At 43.0% G+C, this 24731-nt stretch overlaps 1 protein-coding gene across 1 annotated transcript in view; it reads right to left on the reverse strand.

Annotated features, from left to right (window-relative positions):
• The window catches only part of DNAJC3 (DnaJ heat shock protein family (Hsp40) member C3), a 31183-nt gene extending 19504 nt beyond the window's left edge, over positions 1-11679 (reverse strand). The window contains exons 1-4 of the mRNA XM_080606080.1: positions 11500-11679; positions 6321-6431; positions 3134-3258; positions 2030-2104 (exon numbers count right to left, since the gene is read on the reverse strand). Of these exons, the coding sequence (XP_080462206.1) occupies positions 2030-2104; positions 3134-3258; positions 6321-6431; positions 11500-11581 (393 nt within the window). The 5' untranslated portion in view covers positions 11582-11679. The remainder of the gene's footprint in view (positions 1-2029; positions 2105-3133; positions 3259-6320; positions 6432-11499) is intronic.
• Positions 11680-24731: the final 13052 nt, after the last annotated feature.

Below are 24731 nucleotides of genomic sequence, written 5' to 3' on the forward strand. Positions count from 1 at the left end.
AAGATGCAGAGTCTTAAAATGTCCAAGTCTTAATCATTTAAAAACCACTTCATCTCTAACAGCCTTCCTCCTTTTCTCCCATCCTCTCATGTATACATAAAGAATGACACAAACACAGAACATTAATAGGCTTCACAGTATTATGACTGATTTCCTCATGTCTTGAGATTAAACATAATTTCATAGTGAAATGTAAACAAATTGTCAAAATGAACTAGGTATTTTGCACACAGAAGAACTCTGAGAACAACCAGATTGTCTATCTGAAAGATTTAGAAGCAAGCAAGGGATATTTCTTACTAGTCCTCCAAGGTAATAAGTATTCTGCTTCAGAGCCAAGATACCCAAGACAACTTAATTCCTTCCACCATATGAATAAATTAATCTATTAAAAAGGATTGCTTTACTATCATCTTAGTCTGCACGAATACACTGTAACACACCACTTGCTGTAATCACTAAGGAAGTGCATAAGCAATATTGTTCACAGAACCAAGGAAACTGGCACTAAAATTTAGGACCAATATGGTATCTAAGTTAGCCACTGAGAAGAAACTCTGTTCTGCTCCAGATTTAGAGCTCAACTGAAGACTGAAACTGTTTGACTGAACAAAGGCAGCAATCTAATTTTATTTTTTTCAGAATTTCAGCTGGTTTGGGAAAAAAAAGCCAAGCTATTTGACAGTTGACTGGAGAAGCATTTCCATATGCGGTATTGAGCAATACTCAGAGAGCTGTGAAGAGATGGGTGTACAAACTCAGAACCAACACTGACATCACGTCGCTGCTAGTGCAGCAACTGTCCTCTGTTAATCCGAGCTGAACGACATTCTCCCACAGTGCAAACAGCGGGGCTGCACTGCAGCCAGACACGCAGCTGCAGACTGCACGCTCACCCTGGGAAACTTACTGAGGTAGCAGCAGCGAGAGGAGACGCTGCTACGTGAATTTCAGAATAAACCACTGCCGTTTTGCTGCAAACACAAGAGTGCCCGGTGCATTTATAACTGCAGTAGTCACTCCTCCCCAGCTGCCCTGCGAAGCGTACACTAATTGTTCTGGTTTTGTCTTACATACTCACGAGTAACATTCCATTAAGCAGCTCTAACCTGCAGCACAGAACTGCTTTCTCCATCACACACGACAAAGAAAGCCAACAAGACAACATCAGTTACACTTGTAAATTCTATTTATTTTGGTATAAAGGACAGGCAAGCTGTTCAAACTAGCAAATACTGAAGAGAAAACAAATACAAGAATCAATCTTATTTATTCTCCTGCTTATAGAAAATTTGTGAGGAAAATGAGTTCCACATATTATCTGAGGATGAAGTTGATTTTGTTCCAGAGTTTATTTTTGCAGTGCGAGGCTGAAATAACGTGTAAAATACCCCCTGAAACAAAAAACAACCCACGTGAGTTTTAGGTGAGTAATAGCCAACTGTACTTGCATGGTAACTCAAAGCACTTTTTGATAACGGAAAGAAAGTATTCTCAGCACTTTGACAAAGGCTAGAGAACTCCTTCACAGGTAAGAGATGCAGATGTATGCCACTGAATTAAATGATTTTAGCATCACAGTGACTAAACTAAGAGGCCAGGATCCCTCTGCAACCAGTGGAAAGGTGGCCTGATCCATGCATCCTGCAGTCATTTCCCATTGTCACCTGAAAATGGTGATGCAAATCAGTGTTCAATTATGTACTGAATCCCACGTCACCTTTCTGAACCGAGACTGCTCTCTAGCACAGGTGTCATCAGGGAGAGATCATGAAGTGCTAGGCACACACACAAAACCAAGACTTTACAGAGTGCTGTGCTACTTCACGCAACGCCTTCTTATTTCGACTTCACTTCTACAGCCCAACTTTATCATTTGTTCATGCAAAGTGGCCTAACTACAACACCTTTAAAGAAGAGGGAGGACTTGAACTTCGGTCTACACACACATTCTCTAGAGCATCAGAGCTCAGAAGCCAACCGTAAAAACAGAAACAGTTCTTCAATTCAGGTAAGCTGGAGAACTTACCACGTTTTTAAAGTCATCCTCCGCTTCATCAAATCTTCCTTGCTTGAGCAGTAAGTGTCCTCGCTGTAATCTTGCCTGAAATTAAATAGAAGACAGTTTCTTTCAATTTACACATGGATCCTCAGGAAATTATGAAAATTTACTTGTTTCTTTTAGCAGAAAAAATGTTTCATTTTACTACAGCTAACAAGCTAAATAAGAAATAACACCACCTGTCCTTTGTCTTTGTAACGTTCTTAAGAGGACTCTGACAGTAAAGAATCACTTCACACCATAATTGAGGACCAAAGTATAGACATAATTTTTTATAAACAACTGTAATCCTAAACATAATTGAAAAGAACTCCTTTGAAAAGTTGCACAAAATAAAGTGAATGTTTACCTTACTCCTTACCTTACTGTCCTGACTACATGCGGTCGTAGATTTAAAAAAACAGTAGAAATAAATTATTTTAAAAATTCTCATATTGGGTTCTCTCATTAAACTTTTCGAATAATAGAAGCTACGTAATATGACAAACTAATGATTTGTAAGATTTTGATTTAGGATGAGCATTTGCATACAAGAAGTTCAGCATTTGCTCCTTTACTACAAGCTATATAGGACACGGAAAATGGAGATGAGAGAATGAGATGGAGAGGGCTCCAGCAGTCTCCAACCAGTGAGGCAGTCTCTCCCCACACAGTAAGCACAAGTGAGCAAAAGCTAGCTCAGAACTTGCAACAGCCCCACAGGAAGGCAGTGAGACTAGGACAGCTCCCATGGAAAAGAGAGGCCTCACCTCAGCTGCTGGTCAGGAGGGCAGAAAACAGAGGCACCTGCTCTCTCCCCCCCTGCACGGCCTGACAGAGGAGGAACGCATTGGTACAAGCCCATGAGGAACGTGCACTTACTAAAATCACAAGTTACCAGAGGAACTATCTAGACCACAGAGTCAGAATATTTGCAAATTCTAGCACATACCCCACTGCTACTATTTTATCCTATTTAAAGTTTTGAGTGATAACGTATTTTCTATTTCTGTTTAGCAAAACCTGGAAAACAGCCTCCTTTGAAGTATTTTCTAATACACTTGAACAGTTTCCAATTCCAATAATACTTACTGATGTGAAGTCCTGCTTTAATTCCACCACTTTACTTAAATCACGAATTGCTGCTTTAGATTTCCCCATGGCTAAGTACACTGTGGCTCTTCTGTAATAAGCAATGTAGTTATCAGAGTCTCCCTCTGCAAGCGAATGAACAGTAATCAGAACACTATCTCAGAGCAACTGAACCTTTGGGTACAGCTAAACTTCAATGACTAAAAACATATTACCTGAGTTTTAAGCCACTGGAAGAAAAAAATTGCATTTATCACTAAAACATTTGTTCCAAGCAATTTGTAATGCCGTTTAATTATTTAACAATGAGGATTACAGAAGCACAGTACATTGCTAATAATTAAGACTTTGGAAGATGAAATATGTACATCTTTTTAGCCTTGTGCAGGAAAAAAACCAGTCCCCACGTACTTACCCTTTATCTCAAACTGCAGGCCTGCATTTGAAAGCAGGTTAATTCGTTATTCTCCTTCCCAGCCCCTGTCCATCACACAGGAAGCAAACAAATAATCCCCAAACGAGCAATATGCTAGTCCAGTGTCATTACAGATGAACAAACCCTTCCTATCATCCATTTAGACAGCAGCAACTTCTTTCTAATATTAAAGTGGGCACCAACACCCCCTCCTAATGGGGGACAAAAAACAGGTACTATATCAAAACCTGCAGGCTAACTCCAAGGCCACCACATTTCATGGTGTCTGCTGCTCAGACTTCCAAGATCCTCCAGTTTTAACACTCTAAGCCTACCACATATATGGATACCCCTACAGGAGGGGAACATAAGCTTCTGAAAACAGTTTTTTTCTTAATATTCTTCTCTACAAAGCATTTCAAAGAAGCAGACAACAGTTACTCTTGGCTCTCAGGAAAAGGTAATTTAGAGCTCCCACACAACCATACACGGTGCAAGACACACAATTTACTGTCCAATTAATTATATGTATGAAAATCCAGAATTTGTAGACAAAAACATCCACATCTGAGGAACAAAACAAGGACGTCTCTTCCACACCTCATCTGGGACTGAAGCTCAACTTTAAAATAAATGAAACAAAAAAGTGTTGCCATAAATCTTAAGGCAGGTAAACAGCTTCATAGCTGGCCACCTCCAACACCAAAACGCTAGGTTAAATCTCTCTGGAAAAAAGTATCTGCGCTCTTCCTCTGCAATCCCTTGGCTGTGGAAATATTGATGTCTAGCACTGGATATTAGGATATTATTGAATAACAACCTCCATGTTGTATGCACCTTGTACTTGATTTCTGTAATCAGAGTGTAAATTCAAATATTACTACCTTTAAGAGAAGGAAACAACTTAGTGTTAAGTCTTATTGCACATAACTCAATGCATAGAGTACAACAAATCCAAAGATGAAGTTAAGGAACGTTATTCCTACACAGAGGAAGAAAGAAGATAGCAAAGAGCTAACCCAGAAAGCACATTTCAGCATCAGATAGTCATCCTTCTGACAGTCAGAAGTAACAGCAATGAACATCAATCAGCATTTACCCAGAGAGGTACACCTCGCAGAGGTGCCAGCAACTAGACAGAACTGAAGAGTTAAAAATAAAACTGAAAAGAAGAAAGGGACAGCATCTTTCTCTAATACTAGATGTTAGTAAAAAAGAAAAACATGCTGGCTGAGGTGAGACAAAGAGACCGGTTTACCTCACTTTTTATGCTAGCACAGTATAGGCAAAAAAGGATCAGAGAAATTTCTTCTCCCCTCCTCTACAAGCACAGCAGGCAAATCCTGCTCAAACTCCTTTCAGAAAGGCAAGACATGAAGAGGAAAGAAGTGTGACGAAGGTTCAGGCTGTCGGGCTCAGAACAGCATCCAACTAAAAATCCCAGGAAGCTAACAACAGATGTGGTCATGCCGTAGTTCTGCTTTCTGCCAGCTGCTCGAGCACAGCTAGCCAGGCAGAGGATTTCATTCCTTGCGGGCACCTTGTTGCCCCACTTCCCCCTCTGCGACACCACCAGCACTGGCACGGCCACGCACTGAACTGGGCTGCTCAGCAAATCCATGTTAAAGCTTCCCGACCAATAATAAAGGAATAAACCACGCTGCTAACATTAGCTCTGCTCAGATCCCACGGGAGCGCTTTGGCAGCAACACAAGAGGCAAGAGGACGAAGAGAGCAGCTCCACAGAGGGAGGTTCTTCCAGGGCACGGCAAGAGAGGCTCTCTCCACTCTCCTTGCAGAAGAGGAGCTTATAAAACAAGGAGAAAACACTGATAGCTCGGAACCAGCAGTATTTCAATTACATTTTATTTTTAGACCAAGGCATAAATAGACGTGCCTCAGCAGTACAACTCATTACTGCGTAACAACCCGGCGTTACTATTCTCACGGGGAGAACGCTGCACTTGTATACACACACGTTATAACCACGTCCAGCAAGCCGAACAACAAAACACCCAACCGCCACCACCAAAAACGGGTAATTGAAGAACTGCAGTGTTAATGGACACTGCTCTTTACCGGTGCTGTCTGCCTCTGTGTTTCAATTCAAGGACTTGAACCATCGAACTTCCTTGAAAATTTATACACGTAGCATTTAACTTCTCAGATGGCTGCAAATGCAGAACACCACAATAGGAACTCGCTCACTTGCTGAGTGTAAGAGTGGGAGACAGATAATATACCCTTCGCTACCCGTCCAACGTGTCAAACTTGTAGCATCATTTCCATTGCGATACTACCCACTGCAAGACCGAAAAAAGAAAGTGAGACTATTTTTACTGCCGAGGTTGTGTGCTTTGTTTTATTTTAAGGTGTTGAAGAAGAAAGAATGGATAAATCCAGCCTTTCAAAACCAAAGATAAATTCTGATCTCGACGGGATTAGATACAGGGAGCACCTCATCAAACGGTGCTACAGTCAGTCAAATGTAATTGCTGCCATATAACTAGCTCGCAGAACAGCAGCGACTCAGCGTGTTCACGTATCGCGCAGTTCATTTAACAGCCTCTTTTATTAAAACCAAAGCATAAATATTCCACAGCAGCTCTGCTGGCTCCTGCTAAAGACCAAGCAGCTGCAAGAAGGTGCCCCAACTTTGGTGACTCATGGACTTGCAAGAAAGCAGGCTACGTAATGAAGCAAATGCTAGCATAAATACATAAATAAGCCCGAAACGTTTCATTGCAAATGTCACTTTCTTCAATTACATACCTATAGCCGCATGGAAGTGAGACAAAGCATCTGCTAGCTGTCCAGCAGCCAGTAACTTCTTTCCCATTTCAAGTTGTTTTTCTACTTCAGCATTTATTCCACATTCAGCTCCTTGAGGGAAAACAAGAATAATGCTCTGAATGGCCAGGTTATTATACCAAATAAATACAACAATAACACAACATACAAACATTGGTAGTGATAAGAGAAGCACAGGTGATGTCTTCCCATACTACAACAACGTGCAGCCTAAGGAAGTCTCAGCATGCCATCCCCTCCCCAAAAGGATGTCAGAGCAAAACTCCATGACCCTACTGATACCTGAGGACTCTCCTGAGAGCTGTTGGCCACTTCAGGGCTTGGCTTATCTACTGCATTTTTGTCTCATCTTTATTATTTCCAAGGCAAAATGTTTCCAGAGAGCAAGCTTTGATATAAACAATTATTCTCTTTCCATTTAACTAGTAATATAAAACTTGTACTTGAGTGGTGTGTTTTAGAAGGGGCAGGTTTTTAGCTCAAAACTGATGAACTGCTGCTCTTCAACCACCAGGGAAAGACGACTGTCAAGAAGGGAACACCTGATTTTAAGCCCATGCTGTACATACATTAAGTCAGCAACGGTGTTTTTTCATTTGTACTGCTTCCAGCATTCTTTAAATCACAATAATTTCACTATAACTTGTCAATTTGTGACTTAAAACATGCACGCTATAAACAGCTTTCTGACAGCATACATTATGCACGAATTTAAGCAAGGTCAATACATTAAAATCTTAAATAAATACACTGCCGTAGAAAGCAACGAACTACAATCACAAGGAAGCAATTTCTTTTACTCAGGTCTTGTATTGAAATCATCAGAAGTAAACTAGAGAGGGACTCTTCATCAGGGAGCGTAGCAATAAGACAAGGAGTAACGGTTTTAAACTGCGAGAGGGTAGGTTTAGATCGGATGTAAGGAAGAAATTCTTCACTGTGAGGGTGGTGAGGCGCTGGCACAGGCTGCCCAGAGAAGCTGTGGGTGCCCCATCCCTGGAGGTGCTCAAGGCCAGGCTGGATGGGGTTTTGGGCAACCTGGTCTGGTGGGAGGTGTCCCTGCACATGGCAGGGGGTTGGGACTATGATCCTACGAATTAAATACAAAAATTCAGTAGCACTTTGAAGTTGGTTCTTAGTCTGCATGAAAACGTTACACTACCCAGACACATTAAAAGAAAGCATGTCAGAACTCCTCACACTGAAAGGTGATTAAACAACAAAGTAGTATTTGTAACGAAAGAACACTAACTTCTGATCACCAAGTCATCAACATTTTAGGCGTTTTCAGCATCCAAGATCTCGTTTTCATTTTCCCTTCCCACTCCTTAATACAGTTCCTAACTTTCAGTTCCACATTGTAAGAAAATTATTGAGCTGCCTCTACTAAAAATGACAAAAATGTCCTCTGTATCCACTGAAAAAACCTCTACCTCTTAAAAAAAAATTGGTGATAAATCAAGTTATTGGATTCAAAGGCTTCAATTCAATTGTTTGCATTATATCTGTAACACCAAACAAATTTCCTTTTTTAAATTAATGGAAACAACTACAAAATAAACCCAAGTTTCCTTTTTTTTTTGTTTAACTAGAGGAAATTAAAACAGTAATATTACTTATCATACAGCCCATTTGGGGAACTTATTAAAAATGCATTTTAAAATCCATTCTGGGTGTGTACAACACTGAACAAATATAAATAGCTTCACTGACAATATTGCAGAAGTATTTCTCGACAAGTTTTTCATACACAGTATTTGGTAGCTTTCGTGTGAATTTCTCATTTACAGGAAAAAATGGACACTTCGCCTTTTTTTCTAGCTTAAAGCTTTGATCACTGAGTCATCCAACGTCTTTTAAAATGCCAAAATAAACAGTAAGGCACAAACAAAAAACACACACGCCCTTGGAAAAACTCCAATTTTCCCTGGCTTCGGAAGCGTAGCAGCAACAAATCAGATGTCAACCACAAGCAGGCTGAAATACTTCATATGAAATAAAATTTACCCCCAAAAATGAAAAAAAAAAAAACCATGAGCTTCATGCCTCCTGCCTCTCCCCACATATGAGTATCTAAAGTCTCTCAGAAGTTGTGCATGTGGAGCTGGATGCTAGAAGGGGGCTGCAGGTTACTGAGGCACCTCCTGACCACCAAAACACAGCATTCAAGTTTCACAGCGTCTCGGGTTCCTTACGGAGCATCCACGTTTCACATTTAGTCACATCAGCGCTGCTCTAAGAATAGCTTCCACTACAGGATGTGCCTACAGCGTTCAGCGCCCTGCTTATGTGTTACGTTCGTAAGGCACGGCAGCCACACAACACAGCTGGCAGGAGAGATCTTTTCCCTTGAAAATACTGAAGACGACAACAGCAGATAAAGGAAATGAGTACAGTGGCTGTTAAGGGTTAATAAGTAGGAAAAACTTGACCCCACCCGCTGCTGAACATCGCAAATCAGTGAGGGATCTCCAGGAGCAGCCAGTGGCACCGTGATCAGTGGCACGCACAACTACCGAGGAAGGTACAGACCTGATGGCCGGGCTGTTCACTCGCACAAACACAGCGCTTACTTTTTGGCAGCAGGCAGACAACGGCTCTAAAGCAACCACCCGTCGGCGGACAGCCGAGGGCTGCCAGCAGACAGGAGCCAGGGCTGCTGCCGCTAAGGGACCGAGTGCTGTGCAGCCTATTTGGGTACCTACCCCCTGACCCACGAGCAGAGGAGTCCACAAACCTGCTCCGGATAGCAACTGGTACCAGTGCTGACACCCTACAGGAAAGATAAACGGGTGTAGCCAACCTGTTCTTCCAGTTAAATGCACTCACTAAAATAAATGAGCGCTTCCTGGTAGGATTTCTGATTTATTACAGTAACTGCTGCTATTACGTGCTTACCAAACCACACGAACTCCCAGCTCCAGCATCAGTCTCACCCCTAAAGAAAGAAAGCCCTCTAACTTCAGAACTGCTTCAGGGTTTTACACTAATCTGTACATTCCCATCTTTCTCCCTACAGAATTTTCAACTTTTTTTTTTTTAATGCCCAAGCTGGGTAACAGGACTATGAAAATAAGACTGGGTACCAGAAACACAATTTTCAATGTCACGTTCTTCAAGGAAGAAACGTGCACGCCACTAAACTTAATCAAAAAGTGATCTGAACTTTTTTTTTTTATTATTTAAACAGAGGAGTTCGTGATTGTTTTGTCATGTGAAGAGGTAGTCCTGCTTTTAGGATGGTTTTGATTAAAATGACCCTTCTGTAAGCATGTCGGCATGTTTTGCAGCAATAAGAATGAACAAAGGAAGAAGTGGACATCCAATCAGAGCTTCAGGGCTGATACAAAAAAGCTCACAAGCGGCCTCAGGGCACAGCAACCTTCCTCCTCCCCGTATCCAGCTGAAGTGTGTCCAATTTCCATCCATGCAGTTTTTACTCCCTAAGTTTGCAACCAAAGTTCATAAATATAACAAAGCTTGGCAAACCAAAAAGCCAAGAGAAAACTCATTTCTTCCTCACAAAACTTGTGGAGAGATGAAAAAAACCTTTCCAAATTCAGGGCAGAAACACATGGGATAGGGGCGAGAAGGTTAGTGGGCTGACAGTAATGAACCGAGCGCCGTATACTTAGGACTCATTTCTTCTTATTCTCCTTACTACCTTTCCTTCAGGGTGGAGAAGGGAAAGAGGAACAATATTTCTCTATCCTCCCCAGTTGCCTCTTTTTGCCTCTGTTTGTGTGGGTGAGCAGCCACGAAGGGGAAACGTTCCCAAGGGGCAACCTGCGCCAAACGGGAGCTCTTTGGCAGAAGTCAGGGTGCTCAAGGGGAAAGGATTCAGGAAACAGGACAGGAAGGGATGAACTGCAACTTCCCACGACACCACATATCCCAAAACATTTCCGACTGAACTCATTTACTAGCCAGATACAACTCACATTCACAGATATTAACTGTATGGTACGAAGGTAATACAGGCTGTCATTGATCCACGAATCAGATGGCACAAGGCCGGCTTCCACAATCAAGACAGCAGGATGCAAATGTAAATGCAAATATTAATGCGTTTGAATTCAAAGACCAGTGATATTTTGGGGAAAAAACGTATTTGAAGTAGCATAAAATCCCTAAACCCCTTCAGTACATTTCCTGGAAAATGAACACATGAACTATAACATAAGTAAGTTCAGTAAATGACAGGTTATGGTTCTGGACCTTAACTTAGTACTTCACTCCAAAACATCTCTATTAAGTGGATGTTAAGAAAACACACCCCAAATTAGTAACGTGACTTTAGTATTCCATGTAGCCATTGACCTGTATACTTGAAATAGGTTGGCAACACGAAATGAAAAATCCTCAACAGCCGCAATCTTTGACAACAGCGTTTCTCCTCTAACTTTACCAGAATAGGCATCCAAAAAAGCAATCCAACACCACAGCACATAGTCTTGGGCTACTGAGCGTCTCTGCTACACTACGATCACATTGCCTGTTGGCCAGTTGATGCAATTAGTACTTCAGTAATGAATTTTTAGTATAAAGGTCAGTCCGGAGATTTAATTCCGAGTACTGACAGCTTCAGTTCCACGTCAGCCTGCCACCACCGGCATGAAGACGTTTCTCAGGTTAAACTCTGACTGCCCGTGCAATTGCATGACCCAGTTAAGAAGTTAACAGGCGCCTGTGAACGCAGGTGTGCCTGCACAGGTGTTGCTGACAGCGTACTCTGAAAGTAAGCAAGGCCACGGGGGGTGCAGATAAGCTGCTGCCCCGAGCTTCAGATACCAATGGGGACACCAAGAGAAGGATCACAGGATCGTTAGGGGTGGGAGAGCCCTCCAAGCTCACCTGGTCCAACCACCCCCCTACCACCAATGTCACCCACTGAACCACGTCCCCAAGCACCACGTCCAACCTCTCCTTGAACACCCCCGGGGACGGTGACGCCACCACCTCCCCGGGCAACCCGTCCCAGCGCCTGACTGCTCCTTCTGACAGAAATGTCTCCTCGCTTCCAGCCCGAACCTCCCCCGGCGCAACTCGAGGCCGCTCCCTCTGGTCCCGTCACTAGCTATCTGACAGAAAGGCCCGGCCGATAAGGCAGGCGGCCCTGCCCAGCCCGCCGGGCGCTCACCGTGGTACTGCAGGTCGAGGAGCACGATGAGGAAGGGCAGCGCGGGGCCCAGCCGCCCGGCCGAGGCGGCGGCGCACACCATGGCCGCCCCACGACCGCCGCGACACTGGCGGCGGAGCCCCGGCCTCGCGGCTCCGGCTCCGGCGGGGAGGGTCGTGGGCGCCGCTGATTGGCCCGCCGGGCGGAAGCGGAGCCGCTGATTGGCCCGCGGGACGGAAGCGGCGCTGGGATGGCGGAGGGAGGTGAGGCCGATGGTGTCAGCGCGCATGCGCAGTGTTGGCGGGGCGTATGTGTGGCTGGCAGCCGCACGCCCCTGCTGCCCTAACCTCGGCGGCGCATGCGCAGTAAGGCGGAGCGACGCCGCTGCGCACGGAGGGTTCCCTGGCCTGAAATGGCCGCCTCCGGCCCTAGTCAGCCACCACCTCAATAAACTGCTTGTGTTCCCCAGCGCCTGTTGTTGTCGCTCCCTGACCGCTTCTTCCTGGGGTGGGGGGCTTCGTGCCTGTACCAAGCCACAGAGCAGGGGGAGGCAGTTCCTCCCCTCATGAATTCTGGAGTTCATACTACCAATTCTACTGTCCTTGTGTCACAATCCTATTTTTCGCTGAGGTGGAGCACAGCCAAAGCAGTCAGCGTTGCCTCTGCTGTATGGTGACCTCCAGGCATGCCAAAATTATTTAGGGAATTCACCAAAATGCAGAAAAACTGGTGGTGTGACTTAGAGCACAGTATTCTCACATTAAAAGTTTATACTTGACCTGTAAACTTGTCATGATTTTAGCTGGGATAGAGTTAATTTTCTTTGTAGAGGCTTGTGTGGTGCTTTGTTCTGGATTTTTGATTAAAATAGCAGTGATAGCACGCATTTTTGGTTGTTGCAGAGCAGTGCTTGGCTGGAGCCAAGGACTTTGCAGCTTGTCACACCGCCCTGGCAGCAAGGAGGCAGGGGGTGCACCAGGAGCTGCCGTGAGACAGCCAGGACAGCTGGCCCAGGCTGGCCTGGCCAAAGGGATGTCCCAAACCATGTGGTGCCATGCTCAGCAATAAATTTAGGGTAAAGAAGGAGGAAGGGGGGACATTCAGACCAATGGCCTTTGTCTTCCCAAGAAACTGCTACACGTGATGAGCCCTGCCTTCATGGAAGCGGCTGAACACCTACCTGCTGATGGGAAGCAGCAAACGAGCTCCTTGTTTGCCTCTGCTTGTGCACACGACTTTTGCTTTACTTGTTAAACTGTCTTTTTCTCAACCCATGAGTTCTCGCACTTTTACCTTTCCAATTCTCTCATCCACTTGAGAAGAGTGAGCGAGCAACTCTGTGGTGCTTAGCTTCCTGCTGGGGCTAAACCACAACAACCGCACACTGAAGGCAAAGCCTTTGTAAGATAGGTTGCCATCTAACAAGCATGCATTTGGAGACATCTTTAATTATTTTTTTTTTCATAACTAAAATACATACCTTCTTATTTACCACAGAAAAGCTAATAGTGTACGTGCCTAGACATTTGTTGTTTTAAGTTATCTGCTGTGTATTGTTGAATAAACAGTTCATGTTAGGGATGTGTTATATAATGTTATATGCCATCAATGTTCAAAAAAAATAATCATCTTTTTCTCATTAGAAGTCTGCCAAGCAAGAAACAAAGCTGAAGCTTGGAGTCTGATTCAGCAACCACAGAAATTTCTTTTTTCTTTCTGCAGGTACGTTCACATTACCCTTTTCACCCTGTGTGATATAATTCACAAGTTTTCCTGGAAGATCATAATGAGAAAAAGAAAAGTCAGTTAGCCCTCTTCAATATTTCGCACAGAAGATGATGCTTCAAAAGTGTCACCTTGAAATTTGACCAGCAGAAAGTATTCAGAAATAAGAACTCGCAATAATAGAAGTGATAGATGTGAAATGAATACTTGTGTGTCAGGTACGCCCTGCTTCTGTACAGCGTGGTGGGTACGCCCCGCTCCTTACTGGGCATAAGTCTTGTTCAGGCTTATAAGCCTCTGTAGGCGTCAATGTAATCACTCCTTGAACCAGCTCATTAACAATGGAGCCTCAGGAAGAGCTCGTTTCAGGAAACAACCCGATAAGGCATCTGAGCTTGACTGCGAGTCAATCATGACTACAATATGACTACGAGTCCATCATGACTACAGTATGACTACGATAAAGATCTAATAAATATGAAAGGCAAAGCCATCACGGCATCATTGCTCTGCTATCTACAGAAGGCGGTGAAGTCTGATACCGTCTCACTCTCCTGTTGAGCGTTGAGAGGGAAGATTGCACAACCTGATTCCTAAACAGATTGGCAGAAGACCTGAATCCTGGAAAATTACTGACCAAAAGACAATGGCCTTATAATCGTATGAATAGGGATCCCAAACAAGAACTCTTTGAGCTCTTCAGAGACCACAGCAGGCTGCACTCTCGATCTCCCCCTGAACTGGGACACTTCTCAGGGTATCCCTGAGAGGACGTGCATCTCAGAGCTGACTCCTCGAGGAACAATCTCATCTGTGGACCAATGCTGACATGGAAGTAGGGTGAGTAATTCACTCTAAGGGGGAGTTTCGGAAGCATGCGACTGGATTTAGAACTCCCCCTAGGACCCTACAGTAAGTCTCGGGTGAACCTTGCTGTTCAGGAATCTTTAAGTCACTGTTGCTATTGTAGCAAGTTTCTTTAGATCACTGTGCTAACTGACTGATACTTAGATGCTGATTAAGTGCTGTTAAAATCATATGATCTAACCTTGTTATTTGCTATAGAGATATATAATAAATCCTTAACTGCTGCAACATCAGAGTTGTGTAAAATCTAATTCCGCAACATGACGTTCTGAAGATGTCAGCATGAGGAAGAACACGACAACCCTAGCACTATGTGTAAGACAAAATAAAAAGGCTGAAACTGAACTAAGCAGAATATAATAACTGTTACAGTATTTTACCTGAGGGGGGGGAAAAAAAAAAGTATTAGACCAAAGCCAGATAAAATGAATATGACAAGGCAATTTATACCTCCAGCCCCCTACGATAACAAAAAATAATATCAAGGGTGAATGCCTACTCAACAGGTCCTTAATGTTAAACAAGATAAGGAAAAAAAAGATCTGGAGAAAACTCTGTACTTAATACTGGAGTTCCAGGCATAAAGGTTCAAGCATCAAATCCCTTAAAGCAAGATGAAAGTATTATGATGAATGCATCAAATGTGATTTTAAGCAGACAAGCTTGACAAGTATATATTTGAAGGTCAGTATTTCAGGCTGACATAGTAATGTAAAGAACAGTGTGTAACACTACAAAATAACATGCTCAAAGAGAAAGTATTTTTCATTGTCCCTCTGTGACAGAAATGTTGTCAGGTACTCAGATGCCAACACAGTAATTCTTGAAAGAGACTGTAAACCATGAAGGTACATTCTTGATGATCATCCATCCCAAAACATACATAATTTCAATATTAAGTATAAGCCTGGGACAAAAAAGTTCTACACATATTCCTGTGAGCAATCTCAGAAGCAGACAAGGAGAAAGACTTTGAAAGCACAAATGCATCTGACATGCCAACATTATTTTTTGGAATTTGGAAAATAGAAAAGCAACACAACTGTAATGCAATAAGTCTTTCAAAAGGATTAATCAGAATTAGACTCGTGCCAGAAACGTGTTTCTTCATCAGTCTTGAGTTTTGGAGGGAATGAGTGGATGGAAAAGATTACACTACCTTCGAAGACAGAAAGCCAAGGAATTTTCCTGAAGTTACTGCTGGTAATATATGTAGTAACAGCAGAGGGCGTCCATTAGCAAGGAATGACTTTTTAAGCTCCTCATCGCTTCTTACAGGATTGGTGAACTGAATGTGGTGACATACGGTGGATATCGTTAAGGTTTTATTAACTGAGAAACCTACATATATATATATATGTATATATATAATATATATATAATACCTTGTGTGTGTGTATGTAGCTATACATATATATAAAAGACAATACAGTGAGAAGTCTGGATTAGACACAACAGCGTACGAGGTACTGGAAGGACCCTGCTCATTACCTCTGAGCCAATATGGTTGGCGATAGGTTTTATTTAATAATCTTGTTTCCAGAAACACCCAAGCAAATCAAAACATTCCCTGATGTAGACAAAAGACGCAGTATAGCAGACCTTTATGCTATGTGCACAGTCTAGCATGTAAATATAGGAGGAGGCGAGAGGGGATGGTAACAGAGATGCTGTTCTCAGGGCTTCTTGTAAGAGAAGACCTCTCAGATGTTACACCTTGTTTTTTGTCTCATCTTGGTACATCCCCATCAAAAACATAGCTATGTTGGAGCTAAATGGAATAGCAGTGTACATCTATTTGAGTAGCTCTTTTTACATTTGGATTGGTATTTAAAAGAGGTGGCTTTAAGGAAATTCATTATTTATGGACTCATTTTGCAGTAAAAGGAAGCAGAAAGGCTCCTACAGACTGTGGTTCAGGATGAGTACTTAATTTAAGTTCTCTAAAATTGCACTTGGAAAAAACTTATCTTCATCCATAGACTTGAAAGGGGGCATTAGGGACCAGTCTTCTTTAGGGTAAGGTTAGTCTCTGTTAACACTTTCCCCTCCATACTGCCCTAACAAAATTCGACAAGTATGTCTTTGTCACATCTGTGATGGGAGAACCATTAGAAATACTTAGTCCAAGGTTGTGCTACAACCTTGTGTTAGAAGCTATATAAACATACTAGTTACTACCTGCTGTTTATGCTGCTATAAATATGATTTATGTAGGCCTTGAGTCTGCTTTATTCACTAAGCTATATTGCTATGGTTAATTATCAACAGGGGTGTAGGACAGAAGTTGAAAAGGGGAATTAGACATCAGTGCTTCCTTACAATTAAATTTATTTTCAATGTATTTTAATCAGGGGAATTATAGTATGCTTGTAATTTTTCTTACTAGCTATTGAAGCAACAACAAACTCCAAACATCTCCTAACGCAGTCACTATCTACCGCGTAACTTAACCTTCTCATAAGTGTTAAACAGGGAAGGGGATATTAGTAACTCCATATTATGCTTTACCTTGACATCTTTGTTTCCCAGTCAGAGTTAGATGAATAGCAGATACTTTTGTGGGCTTTGTTTTGAATAAGAAATATTACAGAAACAATTCAAATTCAAACTTAATTTAAAATTGAAACAATTAAACTTAAGCAGTATTTTTCAGGTGTTTTGATTTCAAAGAAAAACTCACTTTTGTTGATTTTGAGAGGGCGAAGGATTAACAGAAGGTAAAATATATGAAACATTACCACTCCTTTTAAAGCATTTTTTATTTTCATATCTTAAGGTGTAGAACACTTTAAAATAAAAAGGCTACTCTGAAATTAAAAGTGAAGAAATTTTGCTTTGAACATTAAAGTATTTTGATACTTCTACACTATATTTGATCCTAGCTATATTTCAGAAATGCTGTATTTCTGAAATAAAACAACATTTTGAATATATATGGAATATTTTAACATTAATGAACTCTCTTTTTATTATTATTATTATTTTATTGAAACAGCTTAGGAAATTCACCCTATTTTCATAACTAGTTTTGATTTCCTTGAAACTGTTTTTGGCTTACCTGTCATTTATTACAAATATTTTTCCAAGCTCAACTCTCAGTTTCAAACCTACATGACAACTCCAAACTATTTTAAGTGTTTCTCTTGAACATCTCCTTGATTTTAACAAATGTGGAAAATGTCAATAACAAAGTACTGTGCTATCAGTTAAGGTGTTAATTCCTACCTTATATCCTGCCAAAACACCAAGGTCTGCAAACCTCGTACTTCTGAGAATTTTTACTACAATGTTGAAGTGTGCATATGTGCAACCTTACCTCTGCCTGCTCCAGCAGACATCCCCATACTTCCAGGATATGCATACTCTTTGATCCTATGAAGTGAGAGTTTCCTGGGTCAATTAAGCAATTATTCAACCCATTCTGCAAAAGAACACCACTCATGCAAATTTTTACAACCATGTAAGCCACAGACATGTGATGCCATCTAGCATCATCTTTTACTCGTCCATCTCTGCATCAGCAAACTTCATTCATCTTATAACTGGTAATAACCGAAATGGCAACAAAATTCTTACATTGCATTGCAATGATGGCCTGAGGAAGTGAGGCATACAGTATCTCTCCTCTGACCAGATATTCAGAGGTCATGCAGAGGAGATCATCTACATATATTGCCCCTCCTCACACTCGTAGCGTTGGTCCTACTTACCCTTTTTGCCATTCAATATAGCAATAGTGCAATGCAATAGGTAAATACAAAAAAGAGGATGTATACAAGCAGAAAATGTCTGTTCACTCTTCACTTTCTTGCTTTCAGAAATCAGAATTTTGCTGAATCCAGGATTCTGAAAAGTCCTAAAGGGGCAAACTGGGCATGCCCTTAGATTTCGAGTATCATGAGTGAAAACATTTGAAAAAAAGGGAAGGGGATACAGATTGCCCTTTTATGCTTTTTGGCTGAGGTTCTAAGGTGGTGGTTCGTTTTCCTTTTTCATACAGTTTAATTCTTACCCGTGAAAATGATGAAGAGTCCCGGTCACAGAAAACTGTAACCTAGTTGCTAGGAAAAGAATGAATACTAATGCATGCCATTAAAAATTCACCCAGCAGTTGCTAGGTGTCATAAGTCCTTCATTTGGTTTCAGTGTTTATTGACCTTTCTATTGCTCCTATTATATCCGATTTCGAGGTACAAACAAGTTAAATACCACAGAAGTCATATGATAGACAGCGGATGTTTTCCTGAGTGCAAATCTGAGCTGGACTGACCGGATCTCACTGAGTGAACCCCATGTGTTGGTACAGGGACACCTACCTTGTCTTGTGCTACAAACAGCCTGGAAGCACAGCAAACACAATTCAGTGTAGTGTCCCAGGATGACCAACAGGGCTATAGGGCATGCTGACTGCGTAGCAACAGCATGTAGTGAGCCAGGCTGAAGTTCTCATCGCTCCTTATCTCACAGAGGCATGCCGCATGTGCCCTGAAACTCTTGGCCATATGAAAATTATGACAGGTCAAGAAAAGACTTTGAATAGTCAAGAAAGTATCCGTGATACTTTGTGTGATAAAACCACAATACACTTTCTCTTTTAAATACCTGTAATTATCTTATTGTACACATACTGAGAAAAAAGTTAATGGGAGGGCAAAAAGTCATCAGAAAGGAAACAGTAATTTCACCAAAGAAAGAATGAAAAAACTTCAAAAAGCTGTTCTTGGCATATGACTTAGGTGTTACCGCAAATAAAAAAGTCAGGAAACTATTCCAGTAGTATCTATGTTTAAAGTAGATAAAACTCACAATCAGTGTGTTTGCAGACATTTCTTTAGAGTTAACTTGAATTCCCTCCATGTCTGGGAGAAAGGAAGATAAATGAATTGTATAGCTGTCTCGGTAAAATCCAGCTAGACTTGTTAGATGAAGACAAACCTTTAAGAGAAACTGTTTTATTTGAGGAGAAGAAGATTTAGTCAGAGAAAGGTACCCAAACCTGAAAATGAAATTTGTTAAACTACATGGGGCAACGTCTCTTTGAGCTACTTGATCATAGCAGGTGTTGTGTGTTGGGACTGTGGAGGAGGCACAGGACTCTTTCTGACAGAGGAGACTTGGGAGAGTGGCTCATCCTACCTTTCTTTTCTTTTATATGCTTTGTTTTCCTGTGATGAGAGTATGTGTTTTCAGTAAGACTGAAAGAATGGAGCTACTATAGGCATTAATGTTGGAAAATGTGCAGTAGAGGGAGTTGGCAGGAAGGAAAAGATTAAATAAACTAAGAATGTGGCCAGATTCATTATTATACCTCTATCGTGCTACTCAAGTCAACTTTTGCCAAAGTTAATGATTACTGGCATGCGTCACTCCAAGATCACTGTAAGAGAAAAATTACTGAAGAGTCTGTTTCTCAGTTCACAAGACAATTTTTCCACTGTCCTCTCAAATTAAAACATCTTGCAGAACACGTATGGTGTCCTCCTCCATCCCACAAAACACGCGGATAATTTTTTTTTCACTCCACACGTTGCCTCAGGGCCCTGGGGGCACCACAAGGCCTCTCTGTCCCTGCCCAGCCTCCTCTGCACAGGGCCCAGGACCCCACGTCTCCCTCGCCAGCTCGTCAGTCCCAGCCCCAGTGAGGCCGCAGCAGGGCTGGTCTCCAGCTCCGCATTGCCCAGCCCTGCCCAGGCATGGCCCCACTGAGCTGGGCCCAGCTGTGGGCCCACATCCCAGCCCAGTCTCAGCCCATCCCAATCCCCAGGGACATGCCCCGTGCCCCGGGCTGGGCGTCCCCAGCTGCCCTGCTCCTGGTGGGGTGGTGGGACTGGCCCTGGCTGCCAGGCCCTGCCTTTTTGGACACCCTGGGGAGCAGGAGGCAGAGCTGAGCCCTGACAAACTGCCCTGCTAGCCAGGACATCTCCCAGGTAGACATGGCCAAGATGCCATCATTTCCCCCCTCACAATCAGAATAACCTCCCCTCTTTGTGTTCTCCAGTGACAGATACCAAGGCTCTGCAAGCCTGCCTCACAAATACCTTGCTCCAATCACAACATACGAGATTTACTTCTTGCACTTTAAATCACTTTGCTGATCCCATTTTAATCCTTTAATTCTTAGCTCTCCTCACCAGCTTCCCCATTAGAAAAAAAAAATCTTTTTCTTTTTTTTCTGCTTCCTAGAAAGCTCAGTTCTTCCCTTTTCCTGATGTTCTCCTTTCTCCTGAACTCTACTAAGAAATAGCATAGTCAGCATTGCACTATGTCAACAAAACATGAAAAACCCTCCTAGAACAGTGGATAATACAAAATAGTTTCATAAAAACCCTCATGCACACAAACTACCTTTAGAGGATTCCGTTAAGTGCCAGTCCTCTACATTAAGTAGATGACAACAGAAGTAATGTAGGCTTAACTACATCAATGTAGACATTAAGTCTACATTATTTGATAAAGTCAAACCACTAACCGGGCATGATCTTTAGTTAAACAGTCCCAGTTAACAGCTGTTTAACAGTCCAGGTTGCCCATAGAAGGATGGCGTGTGGTAGCGAGCAACAATGAGACTCTCTAGGATAAGGAAAGCATGTAAAATCTGAAGTGTGAAAGCACTGGGTAACAGAAACTGTGAATATAAAAATTGCAAGGGGAAGAAAAGGTTTTGAGTAAGGACTCCAGAATCATTGAATCATAGAATCATTAAGGTTGGAAAAGACCTCCAAAATCAACTAGTCAAACTGTCCAACTACCACCAACGCTGCCCACTAAACCATGTCCCTAAGTACCACATCTACCCTTTCCTTAAACACCTCCAGGGACAGTGACTCCACCACCAGCCTGCGCCAGTGCCTGACCGCTCATTCTGAGAAGAAATGTCTCCTCATTTCCAACCTAAGCCTCCCCTGGCACAACTTGAGGCCATTCCCTCTAGTCCTATCACTAATTATCTGGGAGATAAGGCTGACCCCTAGATCCCCACATCTTCCTTTCAGGTGGTTGTAGAGAGCAATAAGGTCTCCACTGACCCTCCTCTTCTCCAGACTAAACAATGCCAACCCCCTCAGTTGCTCCTCACAGGACTTGCGTTTCAGGCCCTTCACCAGCTTTGTAGCCCTTCTCTGGACACGTTCCAGGGCCTCGATGTCCTTCTTGTAGTGAGGGGCCCAAAGCTGAACACAGTACTCGAGGTGCGGCCTCACCAGAGCTGAGTACAGGGGGACAATCACCTCCCTGCTCCTGCTGGCTGCACTATTCCTGATACAAGCCAGGATGCCATTGGCCTTCTTGGCCACCTGGGCACACTGCTGGCTCATGTTCAGGTGAGCATCAATCAGAACCCCCAGATCCTTTTCCTCTGCACAGCCTGTAGCGCTGCATGGGGTTGTTGTGGCCAAAGTGCAGGACCCAGCACTTAGCCATGTTGAACCTCATCCCATTGGCCTCTGCCCATCGACCCATCCTCTCCAGGTCCTTCTGCAGGGCCTTCCTACCCTCCGATATGCACCGAGATGGAGGTGCATTCTTGACCCCGTCAGAGGCTGGGAGAGAAGAGTAGGAAGGAGAAGAAACCACGGGAGACAGTACAACAGTGACTTAACCCATGAAGTGTGAGAAATCAGAACATTTTACCCTGGAAAATCTTTAGCAGGAATAGAGGTGTTACGTGCATCATGCAGTATATGAGTAATGAATGGATGAAATGTAAGAGTACTGGTATGTAAGTATTGCACAGAGGGCCAAAGCACAGATTAAATCCACAGCAGAACTGACATGTTCCAGACATGTTGGATTTATGGTGATTGCCCACCACTGTCTGTGTATGACCAGTAATCACCTGTCTATCTGCTCCAGCCAGACTGCTGGCCGCCATAAGCCTCTTGCATCAAATCAGACAGATGGGGAAAGGCTAAGATTTTCTTAGTCCTCTGCTAGCAAATCCATGCGCGTTTTAGTAGAGTAACTTCATCACCAAGCTGTTTGATACAAGTTGAGGAAGGAATGATAATGGGGGCATAAAGACTACTCACTCTTGCCAAGTGTCTAGCAGACAGGGTGATGTCCCTACCCTCACTGAACAGAAAACTTCCTTCTAGCTCTTGTTGCAAGGGCTGATTTTGTATTTTGTATTTAACAGATACTAGAATAAGCAAACAAGATCCAAGTGTATCTGCACACTTCATGCACACCTCCCCTAATCAATTGAGATGAATCTCAAACATTTTCTCACCCAGTCAACATTTATGTGACGTAAAAAACAGTTTTGACAAGAGAGACTTAGAAGGCACACTGAACAGGCTGTTGTGTTACTGCTGCAGCACTTCCAGAAGGGCATGGGGTATAAAACTTGTTGGGCACAGAAAAACACTAAAAATGCACTAATGGGACTAAAAATGCACTTCTTGCTTTCTGAGTGAGTGCTCCAGCCATTCCCATAATGCTCATCAAGGTGTTATTACGTATTTGCTGCTAGGCCTGGACCACAGAGCCTGTGACTGTGACATTGCCTAGCCACAGAGGAAGGAAAACTCCTCAAACAAAGTTTTGCAAATAAAAATTTTGAAAACAAAAAGCACCTTCTTCAGCATTGGTGTTAAGATTTACCGTGCAAAAGCCTTGGTATCTTCCTCTGGCAATGCCTGCATGAGCAATTAGTGCAGCCCAATACAAACAAAAGATCTCCTGAAGCAAAAGTCAGTAATGGGGACCAGAATTCCACATTTTACACATGTTCAGGTTTTATGTCAGACTAACTCCAGCCTGATCGTATGGACTGAAGGCCCGTTAGTGACTGGAGCACACTGAGGCAACCTTAGGACATTAGAAATTGAGGCGCAGGCAGGCGCGGCTCCTGTTGCACCCTATCCTCGGGGGAGCTGGGAGGGAGCGGGGAGGCTGCTTTGGCCAGAGGACGGAGCTTGCCTCAGGGCCTCCAGGCCCACGGGGTGACACACCGCCTTCCCCCGGGGACCTGGCCAGGGTCCCTGGCTTTGTCCCTAATGTGGGCAAGCCTCGGCAAGGAGAGCATGTCTTAGCTAAATGCAGCCTCCTTGGGACTACCCTTTTTGGTCTCTGCAGTATCATACAAACGCTTCTAAAGGAGATGAGCAGAATATTTTCTTGTTGGTTTGGGAGTCAGAACACTGCAAAATTCAGTGATAAGCCAGACAGATTGTAATTCATGTAAATAAATGATGTTTAATGAATTTCTTTGAAGACAGCAATTACTCATGGAAAACGAGGTGGCAAAAATTCCTTCCTTGCAGGGGAAGATGGCCATGTTGGACTGCAATGTTACAAATACCACATGGTATATCAGAGCTTAGATGACTTGAAAACTGATCCCCAGTGCACTTTGTAGGCATGGGCCACCGTATGCATAGTTTAAGTTCCATTGCTGCTGAAAATCAGAGCAAAGAACTTCTCTTTTCCTGTGGACTAACACTACATTTTGTTAAAATCTTGTTTCAGCCCATCTGTAGATGTCTTTCTGAATTTAAAAAATATCATGGTGAGTGACGGAAGATCCTCAGGGAAGGTATAATAAACCTGAAGTATTGCAGTAAAGTGTGGCCAGCAGGCTTAAGGTTAAGTGTCCAAAAAGCAAGCGGTAGTGCCAAACGTTTTGGAAGATTGCCTTCCACAGTGGCTTGAGCCAACAGGCAGGAGGGCTCGCTGTCCTTCATTCATGTTATTAACTTCACTGTTCTAAGGTGAAATTCACTTTGAAATTCACTTTGTAGATCTATGAAACTTTTTGGTGGGCCAAGGTATATTCCTGGAAAAGTTGATTTTCAACCTTTTTACAAAAGTGGAGAAGACAAAAGGGTGTAATGTTTCTTTATGAAGATAAAGCAAGAGAGAAGTCCTCACGTTTCTCTGGGCATGAAAAGGAAGGAACATCCTTCAGCTTTCTCTTTGTGCAGGAGTGGATGTAGATGTGAAGAACTGGAGAGGCTGGTAATACTTGTGATCCTGAAGTGGGTGTGTGACCCTTTCTGAGACTGACCTGGGTCTCTGTGGTGCTGGCTGGGGTTAGGCTTTGGTAGCTGAGGGCTGAAGGAAAGGCCGAGGTCTGTGCTGTGAAGCAGAAATGTGTCCTGTGGTCGTGGTTCAAGGGCGTGGATGTTGGCTGCACTGACTGCAAGGAAGATGTAGGTGCTCAGTATCAGACACCCATTTCACCCCACCAAAGGTCCATATTTTTGGTGCATGAGTCTGCTATCTGCCCACGTTTCTTGTAGGAGAAATGGGCCTGTGCAGCCCTGCTTGCCTCCTGACATGGAGTCAGGATACAGCCAGAGCGCATATAGAGACAGATTGTGGTGGGTACCCCAGAGCAACTCTGTCCCGTGACCATCAGGTGGATGTATATACTCAACCTATGTCTGCAAAGATGAGGGGAGGCTAGGTTTGCAGGAATATCTAGTGTGTTTTATTAGATCGATTCATATATATGGGAAAAGTGAACAAGCTTTTGGGCACAACAAACAACAAACCTTTAGAACATCCCCAGAGGTCCCTTGTGAACAACATTTCCATGAGTCTATTATAGAGGATGTAGAGAAACCTACGGGACGGGGTGTGTGATCAAGTAGGTGTTGTGTGGATATTCCTGGGGAGGTACATAACTGGGAGTGACCAGAAGGATGAGAGAATGA

Source organism: Anser brachyrhynchus (genome assembly GCF_964034855.1).
Source record: "Anser brachyrhynchus genome assembly, chromosome: 1".
NCBI lineage: Eukaryota > Metazoa > Chordata > Aves > Anseriformes > Anatidae > Anser > Anser brachyrhynchus.